Raw genomic sequence first — 21,282 nt, 5'->3', positions numbered from 1 at the left:
CTGCAAGGTGACGGTGCTAACCACTGAGCCACTTTGTAGCCCCAAAACAATTCAACCTGTCAATATTTTTAAGGGAACACTAAAGCCACATCCTTCGCTTAACACCGTCCAAGATTTGTGTTTGGTTTATAGAAATACATACAAGCTAGGGTGTTTTTTTCCTCTATAGCAGAATGATAGTGAGGCACTGTCAGCCCATTATGCTCTACAAAACAGGCTGGCTAAGCTAGACTAGCAGATGTATTACTGTCAACAGGTATTTGGAGGGACACTCAAGCAGATGGGGCCTCATGGCGCACTGACATCATTGGTTATTATTATCATGTGACCTTTGACCTTTGACCTTTCCCCAGAGCCCCCCAGCTCTACAGGCTGATGATCAACCTAGATTACACTGACGCTATAGCTGGGCTAGCCTGCAGGCTCACAGTGCAGGTCTGATGAAATGGGGACAACAGCAAGGTCTGATCATGTGCACTCGTATTAACTTCAGGATGGTCAGCTGTATACTGTACGTTGTATGTAACATTTACAGGAGCATCGAGATTTATAAACAGTTACGTTTAGGTGAAAGTACAAATAAGTTGTGTCTGTCCTAAACACCAGTTTCATATCCGTGTGGCCTGAGCTCAGCTGCACGGATCGGCATCACTTTTCTAATCGATTTGTTGGGAGGTTTTGTATTTTCAAACCAAATGAGTTCATGATTTTTTACACTTCCTGCCAACAGTGAAAATTATTCACATATTGGACAAATTGTGGCTCTGCACTTCTCCGCCAAGAATAACTGTCTGAGCTATTTTGTGCATATTTATTTGGTTACTGTTGTGCATGTTGTTTATTCTATTTTTGTATGTACCTTTTTAACATCTGTTCAGGGCCAAGAGATGAAAATTAATTTGTTCGATTTACCCTGAACTGGTCACACTGGTCATGAGTGTTGCCAGGGGTGAAAATTTTACTTACTGGAGGAAACCTCCTATGGTAACAGTTCTGCTAATAGTACCTTATTACATTATATATATATATATATATATATATATATATATATATATATATATATATATATATATATATATATATATATATATATATACACTCAAGAATGTTAATTTATGTACAGTACATGTGAAAAAATAAAGCTGTCTTCATTCTGTTCTTAATTTGGTCAGTTTTCTTCTCTCACAAAAACAGAAAAAGAAAAAAAAGGATTGATATTATGAGTACTGTTAAAGTACCAGGTCAATAAGCAGTATTGGTAAGAGTGGTAATACTGTTTACATCTTAACAATATCCATCTGTACTGCAAAAACTGAGGACTTTTCTATTGCTGTGGGGACACCGCTATCAAAAATAAAACCAAACCTCAGATGCTGGGAATGCATGAAGGCTTTTGTGAACATTTTGTGAGCTTTGCTTGTGGTTCAGACATTTTAGAGTTAGCACAAGCAGCCCAAGAACGTCAGTAATCCTGGTGGACCATGAAGTAGCTGCCCATTTTGAATGGCTCATTTGGAAGCAGCAGGCAGAGAGGGGCCATAATATAATTCAATAATTTTTTAGCTCAATGACTATTGGGAACCAGTTTTTATGTAGAAACTGAATAAAATTCTTAACAGCTTGTAAAGCTTGGTGGAGGCTATCACTGTGACTGAGGTAGAGGAATGTCAGTAGTAAGAGGCTTCATATTCTCACAGCTTTTCCTTCACACCTTCAAGTTTAAAAAATCCTGATACAAAAGGAATAGACCTTTTGGTTATTTAAAATATACATTTATGCAAAAAGGGATACAAAATTGTTTGATTTAATACTGATTCAAGTTTGATTCAATCCAACCATAACTCTGACAAGGTGATAGGCTGTCTGACGATTGTTCAGGTTAATAGGCAGACAATCTATATTTCTTAGTGCTTGGTGATATGGAAAAAAATCATATATCACGATATGGATTATTTTATATCACAATAACGATATATATCACGATATACCACAATAAAGTATGTTTTCAGTTATTCTCTGAAAAGTTTGCCAAGAATTTCATTGCTTACTTTTCTCCATGAAACTTCAACCTGTTGCTAGGGCTGGACCCGAATATTCGGTCCCCATGGTGGTATGCGGATATTAATTTTGAGATCGGAATATTCGCCCCCTCCTACCTCCACCCCCACCCCCCATCGGGCGTTACGAACCGAGCCGAAAATTCGGCTCTTTCCTCCGTTAGCTCACCGCCTCTGACCTCACGGACCGAACCGAATATTCTGGTTGTTCCTCCGTCCGTCCGTCAACCCATCCAGCCCTACCTGTTGCCTGTCCATCGCTCAGCACTCATGAGTTAAGTAACATAAAGCATCTTGCAAACCTGCGTGAGAATTAAAGAACGTAAAGCAGCGTCATGTCGCAAAAACTACAAGACGCAGTTTCTTTGCGAAAAATCTCTTTTTTATTCTACTTTATTTTCACTTATATAAACTTAGAGTATGCATAGTGACAAGAAAACACTAATACAATCGCCGCAGGCTATTTAATGATATATTTGCTGTAATAATTGATAAAATTAGGTTAGAAACGATAGAAACGATAAAAGAAAAATGGCACGATAGACACTTTTCTATCGTTCTCACGATATGTATCGTCATATCGCCCAGTACTAATATTTCTTATCATTTATCTTTTGGGGTGTTCTTGTGTTGTACATTAATCAACTACACAACCAAAATAGAGACTTACAATCTATGAATGTCAAAAAATAAGATATTCTGTTATGTTTAATTGCCCCTTAGAAGGAAACGAAAGAGAAGACTGTGACCTGCAGCAGAAGATGACGACAGAGGCTGATGACAGACTTCATGAGCTGACACACACCATGCTCACTGTCTCCCTGTCGCTCACACACACATATTCACACACTGTCCAATTTGCACATATGTGAGCAGAGCACACAGTAAAGGTTCAACAGGGCTGCACTGTAATTTCCTTAAAGGGGTCATGTTTTGGTCAATGACTGACGGCTTTTTTTCTTGTGAAAGTAACATAATCCAGCATCTTTGAGTTTTTGGAAAAGCGCTTTATAAATAAATTTATTATTATAATGCAAACATCAGAGAGGAAACTGAAATGTACAACTACAGAAGTTTTAATTAGAGAACAGCTTCAGACTGTGAGTGTGAGTCCTGGTACAGTCACTTGACAAAACAAAAAAAATAAAAAATCTGTGAAACTGGTATATTGATTTTTGATATGAAAAAAAGACCTTGTGAAATTGGTATGAATAGTGTATGTTACCATTTCTTTTTCTAAATCGCTAATTAAAGTTGACATTTTACTGTGTGGGGCTGCACGGTGAACAGTGTCGCCTTGCAGATAGAATGCGATGGATGGATGGATGGATGGATGGATGGATTTCACTATGTGTAAAGACATTTGTTAAAATTGAATGTGGGATTTTCAGCTGATCTGGATAATCTCAGGTCTTGAGATTAACTTGACTTAACTTGAACATTTCATTCTCTGAACTAATGTTTGAGAACTTTTCAAGGAATTAAAAGTTCCTTTAGCCCGATCCTATTCGTGTTTCCGCTGCAGTGTAAATCCCCATGAAGATTATACTAATTAATCAAGAGACATATCGTCTAATGACTTTCTCTTTGCATATTGCCACCTCAAATTTTCCCTGGATGTCTTTGTCTGCAGCATGTAAGTTCGTCTAACAGTCGACATGCAACTCGCAACCCAGCACCGAAGGAAGAGCCTTGTGAAACAGAGGAGGCATGAAACACAGAAGAATACCTATGACAATACAAAACAATTCAATACCAGTGTAATGATGATCAGAGGCAACCTGACTCTGTAACTGAAGTTTTTGTTTTGAGGGCAAAACTACTAGTTTCCAATGCTTGATATTGGATAAAGAAGTCCTCAGATGCCATCAAACCATCCAAGCAACAGCTGTCTATGGATTTTGGGTGAAATCCCTTGGGCCTTCTAGGATATCCATCATTATGGAATCACAGGAGAAGAGTTCAAGTGTGTACAGCAGGGAAGATGAGCTTCCTAACACATCTGAGTAAGCATTCTAGAAACCATATTTATGGCTTTTCACTTCGGTTTTGAAGTTTTTTTGTAGCACAAGTTAGTTTTCTCTCAATCAGCATGCACTCCAATATGCAGCAAATAATAACAATAGATCCATATTATCAAGGTCTAATAATTCCTTATGGGCTGCAGGAGGGCTTTTTGGAAGTTTTATACTAATTTATGCAATCATGAGCACTAATAGTATGACCACTGGTGTGAGACTGAGGCACATTTCCAACATGGTTCCAACAATGCATATAGTGACTATTAAAACTATCATCAGTTCTTCACAACACCATCCTGAACATATAAACAGGCTAAATAAATGTGTCATTTCACATGATGATCACCTGCAGGTACTCTTGTCTAGGCCTTTTCTGATACATCCATCCAACCATTATCTATGCACCGTTTAATCCTCATTAGGGTCTCTGGGGGCTGGAGTCTATCTCAGCTGACTTAGGGTAAAGGCAGGGGACACCCTGGACAGGTCACCAGTCTATCACAGGACTACATATAGAGACAAACAATCACACTCACATTCACACCTACATACAATTTAGAATAATCAGTTAACCTCAGCATGTTTTTGGACTGTGGGAGGAAGCTGGAGAACCCGGAGAAAACCCATGCATGCACAGGAACCGCGAACCGGGGATCTTCTGGCTGCAAAAAGACATTGCTAACCACCACGCCACTGTGCAGCCCCTTTTCTGATACAGTGAAAACATTTTTACTAAAATTTAGACCATAACTATATTATATATAACTAAAGATTCCAGACAATAAATCACAATTAATTATATCACTATACAATGTTTTTAGATAGTTGTGCTCTTCCCTGAGGGAACCCTGAAGGTCTAGTACTACATGAAATTTGACAATGAATAATTTAATTTTTATTTCAATTTGTGTGTAAACTGTACTTATCACTGTCATCTATCTCAAGATATGGTAAATGCAACTTTCCTTTCTTTATTCTATTTTGAATGTCTTTCTTCAGTCTACCACAGGGATCAATCACGTTCAGTTAGCCTCAGTCTTGTGTGTTAACAAAGTGACAAGACTGTTAGAATGACGTCCTTTACACCGGGTTATAAAGCCTCAGCAGCACAGTGATGAAGGGTGAGAGACCTCGCCTCTGGATGTTGAATTGAACAGCTATAATTAAAACTAAGACTGACAGTTTAATTTCCACAGAGCAATGTTCCTAGGTCAGCCATTAGGGTAACATCCACTGCTTGGATGTGGACAATGTTCTGGCTGTCCTGGAGACAAATATTGGACATAGTGATGATGATGGAAATGAAGTCTGCTTTCACAGCAGTTGCTCTTTAATTGCACCAAATCACTGTTTCATTTACATAATCCTGTCTGCACATGACACATGGGACAAACTGACATTTATAATCTTCACATTTCAACATGTCTTGAAGGAATGAACTTGTTTGAGTAGCTCTCTCTACCAGTACAGTATGTGCTGGAATATCTCGACCTTGAAGAGAGAGGGTGAAGGGATCAGCCAGGACTGGTACTGCACGGGGAAGTCATGTAGCTAACAACTGATTACTTTGATATAGAAAACAAAATAAGTCACTGATGGTTAAAGAAATCTCTGTTCACGTCACGTATGTAGCAAAGTATGAAAACATTTTTTTCCTGCTAATTCTGTCATCATTTAGTACAACAGGTCTTTAGAATATACATGGACGTGAAAATAACAGCTCAGTCCACATCGCTAACATGTTAGTGTTATAGTACACTGCATGTTCTAATTAAACACTTACATACACAGACCATACAAAATGACAGCATTCTATATAATAAAACTGTCTACATTGTACTGTATAATATTGTAGGTTATTGCATCATATCCCACCTCAGTCTGCTCTTATTACATTGTACTGCTCTCTGTACAATGTGCATGAATGTGATGTGAATAAAAACCTCACACCAATGGCTGAGTCTGTTCAGATACCTGACTACAATATATTCAGCGACCAACTTTATTCAATCAACATTTAGGGATATATAGGCATTGAATCTACTTTATATCAGGATTCAAGGTCCTAAAAAACCTTGGCTGGGAGACCATGTCACCATACTATGTTAACATAAACTGGACTATATCATTACCACCCCAAACCATAAAATTTGCACTGACATTCTTGCACTGCACATCTTTGCACTTATAAACTTTATTTTTATTTTTTATTTTTATATTTTCTGTTAAGCCACTTTATCCTCATCTCTCACCCTTGTATATACTGTAAATATTATTACTATTGTTCTATTATTATTTTATTCTTATCACTACGTCCACTGTTACATAAGCTGCTGTAACAATGTAAATTTCCCCTGGAGTGGGGAGAAATAAAGAACTTTATCTTATCTTTATCTTTAAAATGCCGATACAACTAGTTGATCCACAATGGGTTGGCATTATTTTAACAGATTTTGTACATTAATCCTCAATCACATGGACAGCTGTGAACACTATGTTCACATGTACACTAATGCACAGCATGTGGGCTACTGCCTTCACAGGTGAGTTGCTGTGTATACCAGAATTTTGGGCTGCACATGGATGTATGTGGAGATGTCTGAAACCTAGCAGACTTGGGAAGACGACTAGATTTACATCACCTACACCGTATTCAGAAATGCAGAAAGTGTAACACCAGCCATAGAAAGTGGAAGTCTACTATCTTCTATCATTGTTCATTACTGTTCAGCAGTTTGGGGTCGCTTAGAAATGTCATTATTTTTGAAAGAAAAGCATTTTATTTCAATGAACATTAAATGAATGATAAATCCAGTCCAGACATTGTTAATGTGGTAAATGACTATTCTAGCTGGAAACGGCTGATTTTTAATGGAATATCTACATAGAGGTACAGAGGAACATTTCCAGCAACCATCACTCCTGTGTTCTAATGCTACATTGTGTTAGCTAATGGTGTTGAAAGGCTAATTGATGATTAGAAAACCCTTGTACAGTTATGTTAGCACATGAATGAAAGTGTGAGCTTTCCTGCAAAACATGAAATTGTCTGGGTGACCCCAAACATTTGAAGGGTAGTGTACATCATGATATTGGGTATATAAAGTCCTGTTTTCTTTAAACTTATTTGAGAATCATTTATAGATAAAATAACAGATATAGACAGATAGATAAAAACCTGACGAAAACATCTTTTTTTGGAAAATGCAATACATTGAAAAGTGAAACAAAAGGTATTTTAGCACCATTCCTGCAAACTCAAGGTCTGACAGTATCACAGTTTTACAAGCATGTCACTAACACCAACATGGTGTGGACAGGTTTCATCTCCACTGGGCTCTTTAAAACCATTCATAACCCCCAGTCGATAATATTCCTGTGTAAATAGACCTTAATGCAAACTAATGAGAAGAAGGCAGAAGAAGAAGAAAAATCAATAGTGCCATGGTTAATAAAGGCTGACCAACAAATATGTGCAGTAATACACACTTTTCTTTACACTGTTACCTGATTTAATTTTGAAATGGAACTGAGTGATTAAAATAGGAATTTTATCAAGAAGAGTCATGATCTTTGTACAACAGAAAGAACAGAGATGCTGTTCACAGTTTGGAAATAGCATTGCAATAGTAAGTTATCTGACAGTGAAGACATTCTATCTAGTAAAAAAAAAAAAAAAAAAACGGGCTTGTTAAACATGTTTTCTGAAGATAACTGCTACATGTGTTATTTAAGGATTAACACGGCTGAGAGGCTTCCAGCGTACGCAGTCAGGGAGACAGGGGAAGCGGGGGCAATGATTTGACGGAGCTGTGAGGGGAGTGGGAGTGGCAGTAGATTTAGGGTCACAGCACACAGGGTGAGGGAGGTAATGGAGTGGGTGTTTCTGTAATAAATTATTTCCATCATGTATTAATTACAAAAACACCTGCTTGATTAATCAATTGCTATGTTTTCATTGAATCAGAAAATAGTAAAAGTTCTTAAAACCACCATTCAGTTTATTACAATATAAGACACCTTTGGTTTAAGAAGCTGTGACAGCCAAATGTCGGTCAATTATTCTTTCAGTCACTCATAATCATTGCAGCTCTGTTTTTTTGTTTGGGTGTGAACACTTTTTTTGAAAACTTACATATCAAAATTAGATGTTAGCTTAATTTCTGCTAGATGGATTTCAGAATAGCCTTGCAGCTAGAAGATCCCCAGTTCGCTTCCCCGCCTTCCTGGGATCTTTCTGCATGGAGTTTGCATGTTCTCTCTGATCATGTGTGGGTTTTCTCCAGGTTCTCCAGCTTCCTCCCACAGTCCAAAAACATGCTGAGGTTAATTGGTAATGCTAAATTGTATGTAGGTGTGAATGTGAGTGTGATTGTTTGTCTCTATATGTAGTCCTGTGATAGACTGGTGACTTGTCCAGGGTGTCCCCTGCCTTCACCCTCAGTCAGCTGGGATAGACTGCAGCTCCCCCCAAGACCTGAATGAGGACTGGTGTACAGATAATGGATGGATTTCAGAATAAAACCCCTGGGCTGTATGCATATTTAAATATTTTTTACATCAATAAATGGTTTAATTGCATTATTAAATACCACATAGCACTGGTGTGCTACACTGCAAATGTGCCTGAAAGCTCTTTTTTCCCCCCATTTACTACAAACAGAAGAAAGATGTTGGCAAAGTACAGGCTTAACACTACCTCATAAATGACAACAAAAGTCAATAAATATCAATCACAAATAATCCACACAGTTTTTTTTTCCATTTGCATTTCTTGGAGTTGTGGTGCAGTTTTGTATGTTGATCTCATTAAACAGATGAGAACCTTCTGATGTATCACAGGTCATTTGGCTGATCTGAGGCTACAGGCGGAGTCGGCTTTCTGACCAGCGTGGAAGCTGTGACTCACACCATCGCTAGCTGAACCATCCGGTCAGGAGGGGCAACTCCTCTATCTTCCCACACAGACACAGACACAGACACACACACACACACACACACACACACACACACACACACACACACACACACACACACACACGCACACACACAGATGTGTCTAGAGCTCAGAAAGCCTGGGTTCTGTACAGACTCTCTCTGAAATTAGTTTCCATTAGCTCCATTGTGATCACTAACTTTCCATTGATGCAGCAGCGTAGTCACTGACGTCAAGTGATGTCCTTGATGGAGAATCAGCACCAAGTCACCTGCTGAGGAGTTCAACAAGTGTATGTGTGTTCAAGACAGAGAGCGGAAGAGAAGGAGACAATGTGTGTGTGTGTGTGTGTGTGTGTGTGTGTGTGTGTGTGTGTGTGTGTGTGTGTCCAGAAAAAAAAAAGATGAGTGTACTTACTGCACAGAGCAATGATGTGGCTGCTGTCTTCATGGACAAATTTCTTTGTCACTGCTTCTTCCATAATCTGCTTCACCTGCACACACAACAGCCAGAGTCAGTTCCTGTGCTCCAGTTCACTGTCATCATGTTTAGTCTCACCTGTTGCTGCCAGCATCGCTTCTCTATACAGGAAAAGCTCAAAGGAGCCCACAGTCATTACCATTATCACAGTCAAGATAACCTGCGTCATTTTTACATCGGTAAAAGATAAAAGACACAATCACGTGAAATGATAAAACACAACAAAAATGATCAGTACAACAATCATTAGCCCTGTTTTCAAATAAACAAATGTTTCATTTTGATACTCTTTTAGGCTGACAGGTAGAAACTCAGACTAGACTGGCAGAAAATCTAAGCAGTGTCGCTCACAATGATAAACTCACAAGTGATATAGGGGAAGAGCTGTGTAGAAATGCCACAGCAATTAGCACCAAATAAGTGAATGATAATATTGAAAAACATGCATTGCCAAGCTAGCACAAAACAGCTTGAGTCCTTCACCTGACTAACAGATGCTACAGTGTACAATGTTGCTCTTTACAACGTAATGGTCCCAGAAAACACACACTAAGCTGTTTAAAGCAGGGCTGTGAGATATCGGAAAGAATGACACTTCAGTATTTACATTTCCTGTGATATACTGTATATATAATTTTGTGTCATATGCAATATGAAAAAAGGGATTTTTACCAGATGACTGAAATAATTCTATTTGGAAAGAATTAACCATTGTTGATTACGGGGATTTTGAGGAGGAGCACATATGCACTGAAAAAAAGAACGTTAACTGGTATGAAACACTGCAAAACCAAAGGAAATAGTTTGTTGTTTTTGATGACATTCAGATCTGCTTTTGTCCTCCTCATACAGAGCTAGTGCTGATTTAAATGGTCAAACCAATTAGTTGTGTTATTCATCACAATTATTAATTGATTTTTGAGATAAACGTTTTTATTGCATTTTTTCCAATAAATAAGCAGAGCAATGCTTCTACTTCCATGCTGTGCTATATTCTTGCTAACAAATCTGCATTCAAATAAGACCTTAAAATAGGTTTCCTCTTCATCTGAATGTACTCTCATAGATCTTTATCTCCAAGAAGTAGGGATGTCTGAGATTGGTTTTTTTGTCGAAAACCAATATGCCGATATTGTCCAACTCTCAATTTCCGATTCTCAACCGATACTGATACCAATATATGTGGACTTGGAAATAATTCCAAACCACAGACATATTGTTAGTCAGGCACAGCAAGCTTGTTACTGCAGCCATACTTGCAGGGCTTAAGGTGAAAAATCTGAACTTTTTTGCTTTTGGGTGGGTGTCAGGGTACAATCTAGCTAACTAATAAGAAATGAAGATATCTGCATTCAGAAACTCAGAATGCAGATTATAGTAATACTAAAAAAGTCAGTAGGTGGTGGTAGGTACTCCACCTGACTACATGGTACAAATATATCATTTAGCAACTAATCAGTAAAAGACATGGAAAAAGGACATTGATTCACCGTTTAACAATATGTGCACTATTTATTCTGAAATACAACTATGTAAACAGCTACAGTGCAAAAAATAAATAAAAATATACTTTATAACAGCAAACTATATTTCAGTTCAAATAATAACAACAAAAACAAAGTGTTAAAGTGCTCTAAGAACTGGTAACTTAAATAATCAGACACAAATAAGAAAATAAAAAATAAACAAATACAGTTTACTACAGACAGCTACAGTTCAATTTTTTAAAAAAAAAAATTACTGTGCTACAAGAACTGGTAAGCTATCTATTTCTTCTTTCCTTCTGACATCTTTTTCTTCTTCCGTAAGTGTTGAGGCAATGTTCACTTTTCTGTTTGCCAGATGTTGATTTACTCTGGCCACATCATCATCAAATAAACGAACAAGCACATGAAGATCTGTGTCCACACTCTGGCTAGTGGCTTTGTCAATATCCAAAGAAAACACACATATTTTTTTTAGCTTTTCAGAGATACTTTTCTTAAATGCTGGTGCTATGCCATGTGTATTTATGGAACCAGCATGCTGATTTGACACGGACAGTTTTGACAAAGCATTTTTATCTTCAGCACAGATTAACGAGTGGCTGAGATCTGGTGATCGATAAGCCACGTTCTGCAACGAATGAGCACGTGTGTTTTTAAATCACAAACCCGGTCAGTCTGATGTCAGTACTTCAGCGGTGACTTCTGCTCCCAGTAAACGAGTTGTGAGTTTCAGAGGACAGCGGCTCTATGGGTCTGACTCATGACGTGGCAGCACTTTTTTGCCGCTAGTTGCAACAGGAGTTTTTTAAACACATGGTACAGAAGCAAGCACCCGGCTCCTCCAGTTTTTTGCACCAGCAACCAAAGTACTTTCCGTCTGTTTCACTCTTCCAACCACACAAAGCGCCATTTATTTTTACTCCACCAAGGAACGTGGCAGACTTATGTGACAATTTGCGTACGTTTGTCCTTCCGTCTATTTGTCTGTGCACAACATTACTCAAAAAAATGGAACAACGGATTTGCCTGAAGTTTCAGGGAAGGTCAGAAATGACACAATGATTTTGACAGTGATGCGGCTTATAGTCTGGAGCCACAGATTTGTTAAAGATTTCTGTATCACTACGTTACTATAACCGTGACAACAATGGACTCACCTGCAGCTGGATCTCAATGTCTTTTTAAGACCCGCCCCCACTTCCCATTGGCTAGTGATATTAGTTTGGTTGAGAGCAAAAGCTGCGTTCCCCTCATTCCATTGGTAGATGAACTTGACTGGCAATGTAGCCCTATCTTTTTTTTGAGCCAAATGCCGGCGCCACATGCCGGAAATCCGGCATGTTTGTTTAGACGCCTCATGATGCAGTTTGATGATGTGATCATTTGCACGCCTGTAAATGCCGGCAAAATCCAGGCATTATTTTTATCGGTTTTGATGATAGGCAAAAAAAACGATAACGATATTGACCGATAATATATTTTTATGCCAATATTGGGCCAATAATATCGGTGGGCCGATATTATCGGACATCCCTACCTAGAAGCAAAATAGAAACAATAGAAAGTGTGCCTCAAACTCCTCACTGGCTGAACAACCGCTTCCTTTACACGGTGATGTGACGATTGCACATACGCGTGTGGCAGTGTTGATGCTGATGTATCTTCTAGCTCTGCTGACTTATTTTTTACTGATAATTTTTTGCATTGCTTGCCTTAGCAGCAATGTTGGCAAAGAGAGCAGCAGAACGACATGCAGTAAAAGTCTGTCCAGCTGGGAACTGAACTGGAGAATCAGCTGTTGAGGGCATTTTTGACCATGTGGTATTCACCATAAACACTCAGCTATCCGCTTGCCCTTTAATGCAGGCATTTAGGCATGTTTTTGTGCAGTGTTTTGAGACACCGTAACACTGTTGCCGTATGTCTGCATGCTCCAAATGTTAGGTGCCCCTATTACAAAGCATTCTGTTCTATAAATGGAGCTCATTGTGTCCGTCTGATTAAGCCACTTGTTGAACAAGCTGTGGAGTTTATATTTATGCATTTTGCACTCTGCCTTGTATCTCATTTGTTGCAAAGAATATTCAGCCACAAATGCAGAGTTCAAGCTACCATTCTAGCATGAAGAGTAAATAGAAAATGAAGCTGCAGCTGAAAGCCAATAGTCTCCAACAGGCTAGTATACACACATCCCTGACTAGATTTCTGCAGGAATTTTAACAGGACGAGGAGGAAGATTTTGGCAAAAATCCTTTTCTATGTTCAGCCCTCAATGCCAACTTCAAGTCCCACTACTTTAAAGGTAAAAACCTTCACGAAGTCACACCTGTATAAACAGGACTGAACTGAATTAGTATCCAATGCAGCCATCATCATCACAGCCTGCATTACAGTCATATTTAAGATTGTATTTAACCACTGTGTCCATCAATGGTAACTCAGCCAGAGGTACTTGAAGGGATGTTTTAGTCTTGCGCATCTTTTTCTTTTTCTGTAGTACAGAGAATTGGTTTAATATATCATCCAAGCGTGTGAACACATTTGTTACTCATGACAACAGCAGCCCCTGACATTGGTACGAATTCTATATACTTGGTTGTCAATATGGAAACCATACCTCTATATAGTGTCAAGTACCTGATTACAAAAAGGTAAATACAAGAATGATGCCTCCTCCACTTAACATTTTGACAGCTACTAATAACAGCTCTGACTGTCTCGCCCAAACATCCGCACCACTGACTTCCAATTAATATCGTGGCATCCAGGAAATATTTAAATGATTTTTTTTTTTTTTTTGCTGCTATCTATTGTGTCTCTAGGGAGGAGAGCTTGAATGACTTCAACAACACTGACTCAGACTGGTGTTCGCTTGTCTAAGTTTGCTCTCTCCGTAGAATTAATTGTTGTCAGTAATTAATCTGGGACCTGTCTGACACCTTGGCCTTGTTTGGGTCTAATTGACAAACAGGAAGAATTTAATTGCTCAGTTGTGTGATAAAACTCTAACTACAGATTCACTCTACCACTTTGTTCCAAACTTTTTTCCTGAGTTGTGGAGGTGTAGCAGGATGTACAGACAGAGCTTCATCATCCTCATTATCAAGATAAGATTCAGCCCTCATCAACTTTGCTAATTAAACTTTTTTGTGAGCGACAGACCCACTTTCAAGTGCCAGCAAATTCACAGCTGGTGACAAATACATCCAAGAAGGGTCTCAGGGATTTTTACCCCTAAGCACAAGGTCCTCTAAACATAATGAAAAAAAAGAGTTTCAGGAACTAATCAACGACAGGAAGTCAAATTACATTTGTGCCTGAATTACTATCATACCAGAAGAACTATGAAGATTAAGAATGTACTTTTTAAACATTTTCTTTCCTATTACTGATTCAATAGCTAGTGTTCTGGTTTACCCAAATTAAACATCCTTACCTAACTTTGTAGAATTTGTTAGAACACTTTTAATGGAAGGTAACATTAGGTCAGGGAATGTTCTAGTATTGAAACCCAGTTTTTAACACCAGGGGTAAATGTAGAGACAATTACCATTTTTAGTGTCAGAGTGACAGCCTGCAAATATATCAAAGTTGCAACATGTTAAAGCAATACTAAATTATTTCGGATGAGGATTATACTTTTGTAATTCAACAGTATCAGGGAATTAAGCAAAGACAACACACAGTAGAAATAGACCAATTAACAGCCTGATTGTCAGTGCATCTGGCACCTATTTTACTGATGACACTAGGCTAAGGGCATCACTAAGAGGCTACCAGTCAGGCCTGTGGCTGACGCCCTCTGGTGTATCCACAATATCTTTATAAAGTTAGACTGACTTCAGTGACCTGCTCAAATTAACAGACACGTCTCTCCAGCAGGGACACCACCTGAAAAAGCTCAAATGAAGAAATTAGCTGCTTTGGGCACCCAACAGGTTGAGCAGACGACCCATCAACAGGGGCTATAGTCCCCGACGCAGAGGCCATAGGTTCTAATCCAGCCCATTGCCCTTTGCTGCAGGTTCTTCCCCCATTCTTCTCCCCACTTTCCTGTCTTTCTCTCTGTATGATCCTGTCAATAAAGCCGAGAGGCAAAAAAAAAAAAAAAAAAAAAAAAAAAAAAGATAAGAAATTAGCTGTTTTCACAGTGGATAAACCTGCACTAATCGGTAGCAGAGAAGTTAGCAGCCTGCCACTGATTATTCCGCTACAGTGTCTGGAAAACAATAAATGATGCTTTAAGATATGGCCTTAGTGGGCAATTAAAATGATAAAAGAGGTAAAAGCCTAAAAACAGAGAAGAGGAAGAGCTTCCCGTAAACACTTTGACGGCCTCATTTCTATTACTATTGTACATACTAGTATTTAGTTACAGTAATCTTTATTAATGAAGGAGCATAGTTATGAATGACATGTTCTGTACTATCACATACTGTAAATATATAACATTTAATCTATGTTGGTTCCAAATACTGTTTATTGGTGTTTCTTGATTACCTATAATTGATATTGGCCCTGAAAAACTCGTATCGGTCAATCATTAACACACAGGTTGCAGAATTTTAGTGGAAAGGCAACCAATGCATGCGTCTGTGTGAAATAAACTGTACACAAGGTACAACTGTGTCTCGTTTTAGACTGTGTACTGATAGTTCCTTGACACTGGACGTATTGGATATTTACAATAACAATAATGTGGAATGGCAGAAACAAGTGCAGCAACAGGTAGACTACAAAGAAAACACCCACAAAGAGTTGTGAAATCAGTAGAGATGTTACTGATTAATTGTTAATCAATTATTCGCCATTAATAATTTTACCAATTAAAAGAAGCCAAGGCACATGTATAACAGAAAGTATAATGTACTACATGGAACCTGTTACTGTTTAATGAAAGGATAGATTGCAGCTTTTTCTTGTGTTTAATACTGTTATGATTTGAGAAGAGAGTTGCTGGGAGTATGGGCTGCTCTTTGTGGGCAAGCAGAGAGCATTGTGGGAGTTTAGCTAGTAACAGGCCACCATGACTGAGATTTCTATAGCAGGTAATGGCGTAGGACCAGAGTCCATGTGCAGAAGACTGAACCAAACGATTAAAACAGCTTCACAGCACATGGAAAAACTCTATTTCATTATTTTTAACAATTAACAGAGTATTGACATTGCCAGCCATGGTTTATTGCAGGATCCAAATACTCGGAAAAACTTGGTGTTTTCACCGTCTAGGTTGCTGCTCAGAGGTCGTTGTTTCCGTTGGCAAAAGGGATTTGAAAATGGCAACACACAGATAAGAGTAGGGGCAGAGGAATGAGTGACTCAAATGGCATGCCTATATGTAAAGTCTACTTTCAGTGAGTCACACAAGGCTCACACTGGTGATAATGAACTATGATAAAAGCAAACACCCCTCAACATAAATGCATCAGTAACAGAGTGAATCCTGAAAGTGATGATAAGAGCATTCAATCAATCAGTTTTTTATATATCACTTGTCATACAATGCAACACAATGTGCTTTACAGAAATAAAAATGCAATAAAACAGTAAAAATAAGCCCCCAATCCTACCCCCATAGCCAAGTTAAAAATAACACTTTTTTTAATGTACATGCAATACTGCTGCTACATCTTCACTGTAAAATAAATATGTGCGGATGTGTATGTATACAGGTGTGTATGAATGTATATATATATATGTATATATTGGAATTGTTTTTTATTTAAATTGCTTTTGTTTTGTTTTTGTATTCATCAGTCTGATGGCGAGCTTGTTGCAACGGAATTTCAGTCATAATGTGCACCAGCTAGTGTATGTTCTGGTTGACAATAAAGCTATTCTATTCTATTCTATTCTATTCTATTCTATTCTATTCTATTCTATTCTAAAAGACTCTAAAACACAGGGACTGCGGAACTGAGGAATCACTATCCTACTAAACAGGTGCAATGAGGAAACACTGGATGAGATCAAATGAAATAAAATAGGATAATAAGATAGGTAAATAAATAAAATGAAATATTAAAACAGATAGATATAGAAATAGATGTCAAAAATAAAAAAAACAGAATAAGAAATTGTAAAAATGAAGTATTATACTGCGCATAAAATAGGTGAAAACATATAAATAGGTGAATAAATACATAAATCAATAAATAAAATCAGTTCTAAGAAGAGTAATAAATAAACAAAATGTCTCAATCAAAAGCCTGACCAAAAAAGTAGGTCTTGAGTTTGCTTTTGAAAATATCAACATTTCAAAAGGTTCTCCAGGGTCAGTCTCTAAGTGAGATCTGACAGGAACAGAATACTTGAACTCTATGAATCATTTCAAGTGCTTATAAGGCTAAGAGGTAACTCTTTTTAGCTGCAAATATATACACAGCCTGTCCAAAAAAAGTCACACGCTCTAATATTGAATTTGACCGCCTTTAGCTCTGAGAACAACACTTATTCACTGCGGCATCGATTCAATAAGCTTCTGCACTGTCACAGCATTTATTTCTGTTAAGAGTTGGATTAATTTTCTACCAAGATCATATATTGACAATGAGAGAGTCAGACAAAGTCTTCTCCAGTACATCCCAAAGATTCTCAGTGGGGCTGAGTTCTGGACTCTGTGGAGGACAATCCATGTGTGAAAATGACGCCTCATGCTGCCTGATCCACTCATTCTCAATGTGAACCCCATGAATCCTGGCATCATCATCTTGGAACATGTCCATGCCATCAGGGAAGAAAAACTCCACCGATGGAAAGACCTGGTCATTCAGTATATTCAGGTAATCAGCTGACCTCATTCTTTGGGAACATGACATTGCTGAACCTGACCAACCCCAGATCATAACCCTAACCCCCACAGGCTAGTAGGTAATAGCTATGATGAGTGCATCACTTCATCTGCCTCTCTTCTTACCCTGATGCCCCCATCACTCTGGTACAGGATAAATCAGGACTCATCAGACCACATGAGCTTCTTCCAGTGCTCCAGAGTCCAATCTTTACGCTACCTAGCAAACTGAAGCCTCACTGATCAGTGGTTTTCTTAGAGCTACAGCTGTTTAGTCGCAATCCTTTGAGTTCCCTTCATGTGGAAATGCTCTTATTTTCAATATTAAACAGTCATGAGTTCTACTGTTGATTTCCTGCGATCATCTAAGAGTTTGTTCCGACCACATTTGTTCCTTGAAGATGATGGTTCACCACTATCCTTCAGGTTTTAATAATGCGTTGGACGGTTCTTAACCTGATTTTAGTAGTTTCAGAAATCTCCTTAGTTGTTTTCTTTGCTTGATACAGGCCAATAATTTGACCCTTCTGAGACAGATTAACATCCTTTCCATGACCACAGGATATGTCTTCCAACATGGTTGTTTAAGAAATGAGAAGCTCCTCACTGCATCAGCCGGGGTTAAATAAGTTGTTGCAGCTGAAACATATTCATCACTGCAGTAATTATCCAATGGAAGGCTCTTACCTATTTGCTTAGTTAAATCCAGGTGGCGATTTTTTTTGGACAGGCAGTGAATTTGTATTTGCACATTTATGTAGGGCATGAATTGCTTCTGTTGAGAAACCAAGGAGAATAAAACTGACACTACAAAATGTTAAATCTGTGACTTCCTACTAAAGTAAAGCTGCCTGAAAACAGAATCTATGTCACCTTGTTGCTCTCATGGTCCAGTTGGACAAATGCCAGTGGGCCACACATCCAGTCAAACTGGCTTTTTACCATTCCTGTCATTACATAACAGTGGTTCATATGTGCCAAGAACTATGAAAAAAAAAAACTAGGATATGCCATGTCTTTTAAAGGTTAGAGTGCTATACATTGATTCATCCAACAGATACTCAGTATCATAGTTCTGCAATTATGGCAATAAAACTGTACCTTTAACCAAATAATCCTGATGTAAAACTGCCATTTAGTGTTCAATGATTCATACTTAATTGCTTCTCTATTTGGAGTTATACTTAAGATCAAAAGGGCAAAAGAGCTGACCCTCAACTATTACTAAGGTTTAATTAATGGAACACGCACATTTATATAAATAGGTCCAGAACCCACACTAAACATCTACTGGGCAAGCTGACATCACTGTCAGGTCAGAGTGACCTCTCTGGAGAATTCTCTGCTTTTCATTCAGCTTTTTAATGCTCTCATTTCAAGTCTTTGACTACATCCTCTACAGAGATGTGCAAGTACGCGAACAGCTTCATCCAATAAATACGAATAGACAGAAGACATACACATCAGTCAGTCATAAGGGTCGATACCATCACTGGGATGTGACTGACAGTGAGACTGAATTAAATGTGCTTGGGAATTAACCTGTCTAATAAGTGCTGGCTGTGAAGGATTGCTTAAGGTTCAGAATTTGGTAGGCTTCTCAATATGTAATTACACATATCAAGAAGAAGTGGCATTAGAGCATTGTGTTTATTAGTGTGAAGTGCACTAAAAGCAGATAATCTATTGCATACAGTGAAGAATCAAGTGTTCACTGACAGAGCTCAGTAAGTCAAGTTCAGACAGTGAACAACTGAAGCACAATTGCATCCATTTTACATTTTTACCATAGAAATTTTCCCTCTCAGAACAGGAAGTTTTTGAGGAATGCACTTCCCCTTGCTGAGTTCCTGGGTGAAGATCTATAAAGCAGTTAGCAAAATGTTTGCTCCAGGTGGATAATTTCAGTGTTTCAGCTTGACTGAAAACACCTAGAATGATTCATGAAAGAAGGAACCTCATGCTAATTTCCCCCTCACTAATTACTTTTCCCTGGATTCTCTACAACAGAGGTGAAGACTGCAAAGTTGGCATGGCACTTAAACTCCTGATAAAATATAATCTTTTAAAAATGTGCTGCCTTGGCTCTGATGCAGCCACCTCTCTGTATTTGTAGTCACCACGCTAGTCTCTAGTAATGTTCCACCTTCAGCACTAACTGATTGATGAGTAATAGCTTCTCAGCACCGAAAGATGTTGAAAAGTTACACATATGTAAAACATAAATGAATAATTTCTGCATTCTTTTATGGTGTAGTTTGTGTAATTCTAAATTTTGACACAAAGGTTTTCACTTATATCGGTTTCAAAATATCGATTATCAACTCTACTAAAAACCAGTATTGGTATTGGCCTTGAAAAAGTCCCATAAACATATCCAGTGACATGCGCACACTGATTAAAACACATGGCGGCAGCAAATCACACACTGGCTTTGCTTTAAATAAACGAGGACCTTGTTTAACAATTCATCCTGTAGCAAACCAAGTGTCTAGTTCCAAGGATGACACCACAATAACAAGACATTGTTGTTACATGTCAAACGGCTGAGGGGAGCTGGCTAACTTTGAAACACTTCTCAGAATCCTGCAGCTAATGGTTTCTGGGACGAACAGAGGGAAGAGCTCATTAGGCAACTGACAGTTATATAAGGACACATTTACTTTTCCCTTCATGTCATGTTCATGACCAGGCAAACAACAGAACATCCACAGTTTACTTCCTGTGGCCACAAAAGCGGACAGTTTTCCTCACACTAATAAGATGTACTCTCTCTCTCTGAGAATACAAAATGTGCAACACACTGTTCACTAATTCAGACGGTTTGTTTTTCGTTTAGGGCAGAACTCACAATTTCTGTTCATAGGAGATTACAATCAGGGCAGAAAATTAAGCTCACTCAGTTGCCTGAGGTGAGTGATTTAATCTGGCCAAGTTCACAGGAAAGATCACAGGCCTCTTTGTTTTTTTAATAGAGAGCTTGCATTTCAAACTAATAAAGTACATTAAAGCCACTCATATTATTGCATGCTAATGCACTGCAGTACACTTTATTTAAAAATAACAAAACCAGGGCCTTCCTATTTTGCCTTAGCATGTAGTGACAGCTTTATAGCTGCAGAAGACTTCACAATGCATTCATGACTTTTTTGGACATGTTTTGGCATTTCTTAATTGCAAAGCGCAGTGCTCCTTTGTCCAAAAACTAACACACAGCTGTGGGAACACATTTTCCAATTCAAGCTAAACTGTTAGTTTTTATCTAATAGTCTGCATAGCCACGTGATCTATCAGTTATTAATTATTAGACATCAGCTGAGGTGGGATGTAGACAGAGCTAAGATAAAAATGATGTGGCATCACCAATAAAAACATATGTTTTCACAGGAAATATTTTGGCTTGTCGTAGAATTACTAGTTTTTCCCTACTGTGACATGTCAGAATGTCTTCTGTGAAAAAACACCTGAAACAGGTGGAATTTCTCCCTAACAGGTACAATTGTAATGCAAG

General features: G+C 38.3%; 1 protein-coding gene across 3 annotated transcripts in view; it reads right to left on the bottom strand.

The window, feature by feature from the left end:
• Positions 1-21,282, bottom strand: part of sgsm2 (small G protein signaling modulator 2) — a 120,450-nt gene that overhangs the window by 89,683 nt on the left and 9,485 nt on the right. For all 3 annotated transcript variants that reach the window (XM_035956855.2, XM_023289318.3, XM_023289319.3), the window contains exon 2: positions 9,432-9,507. In XM_035956855.2, coding sequence (XP_035812748.2) covers positions 9,432-9,507 — 76 coding nt within the window. The remainder of the gene's footprint in view (positions 1-9,431; positions 9,508-21,282) is intronic.

This window comes from Amphiprion ocellaris, chromosome 7, assembly GCF_022539595.1.
Source record: "Amphiprion ocellaris isolate individual 3 ecotype Okinawa chromosome 7, ASM2253959v1, whole genome shotgun sequence".
Classification (NCBI taxonomy): Eukaryota; Metazoa; Chordata; class Actinopteri; family Pomacentridae; genus Amphiprion; species Amphiprion ocellaris.
The sequence above is the reverse complement of the archived record's forward strand: the minus strand, read 5'-3'. Positions and strand labels throughout refer to the sequence as shown.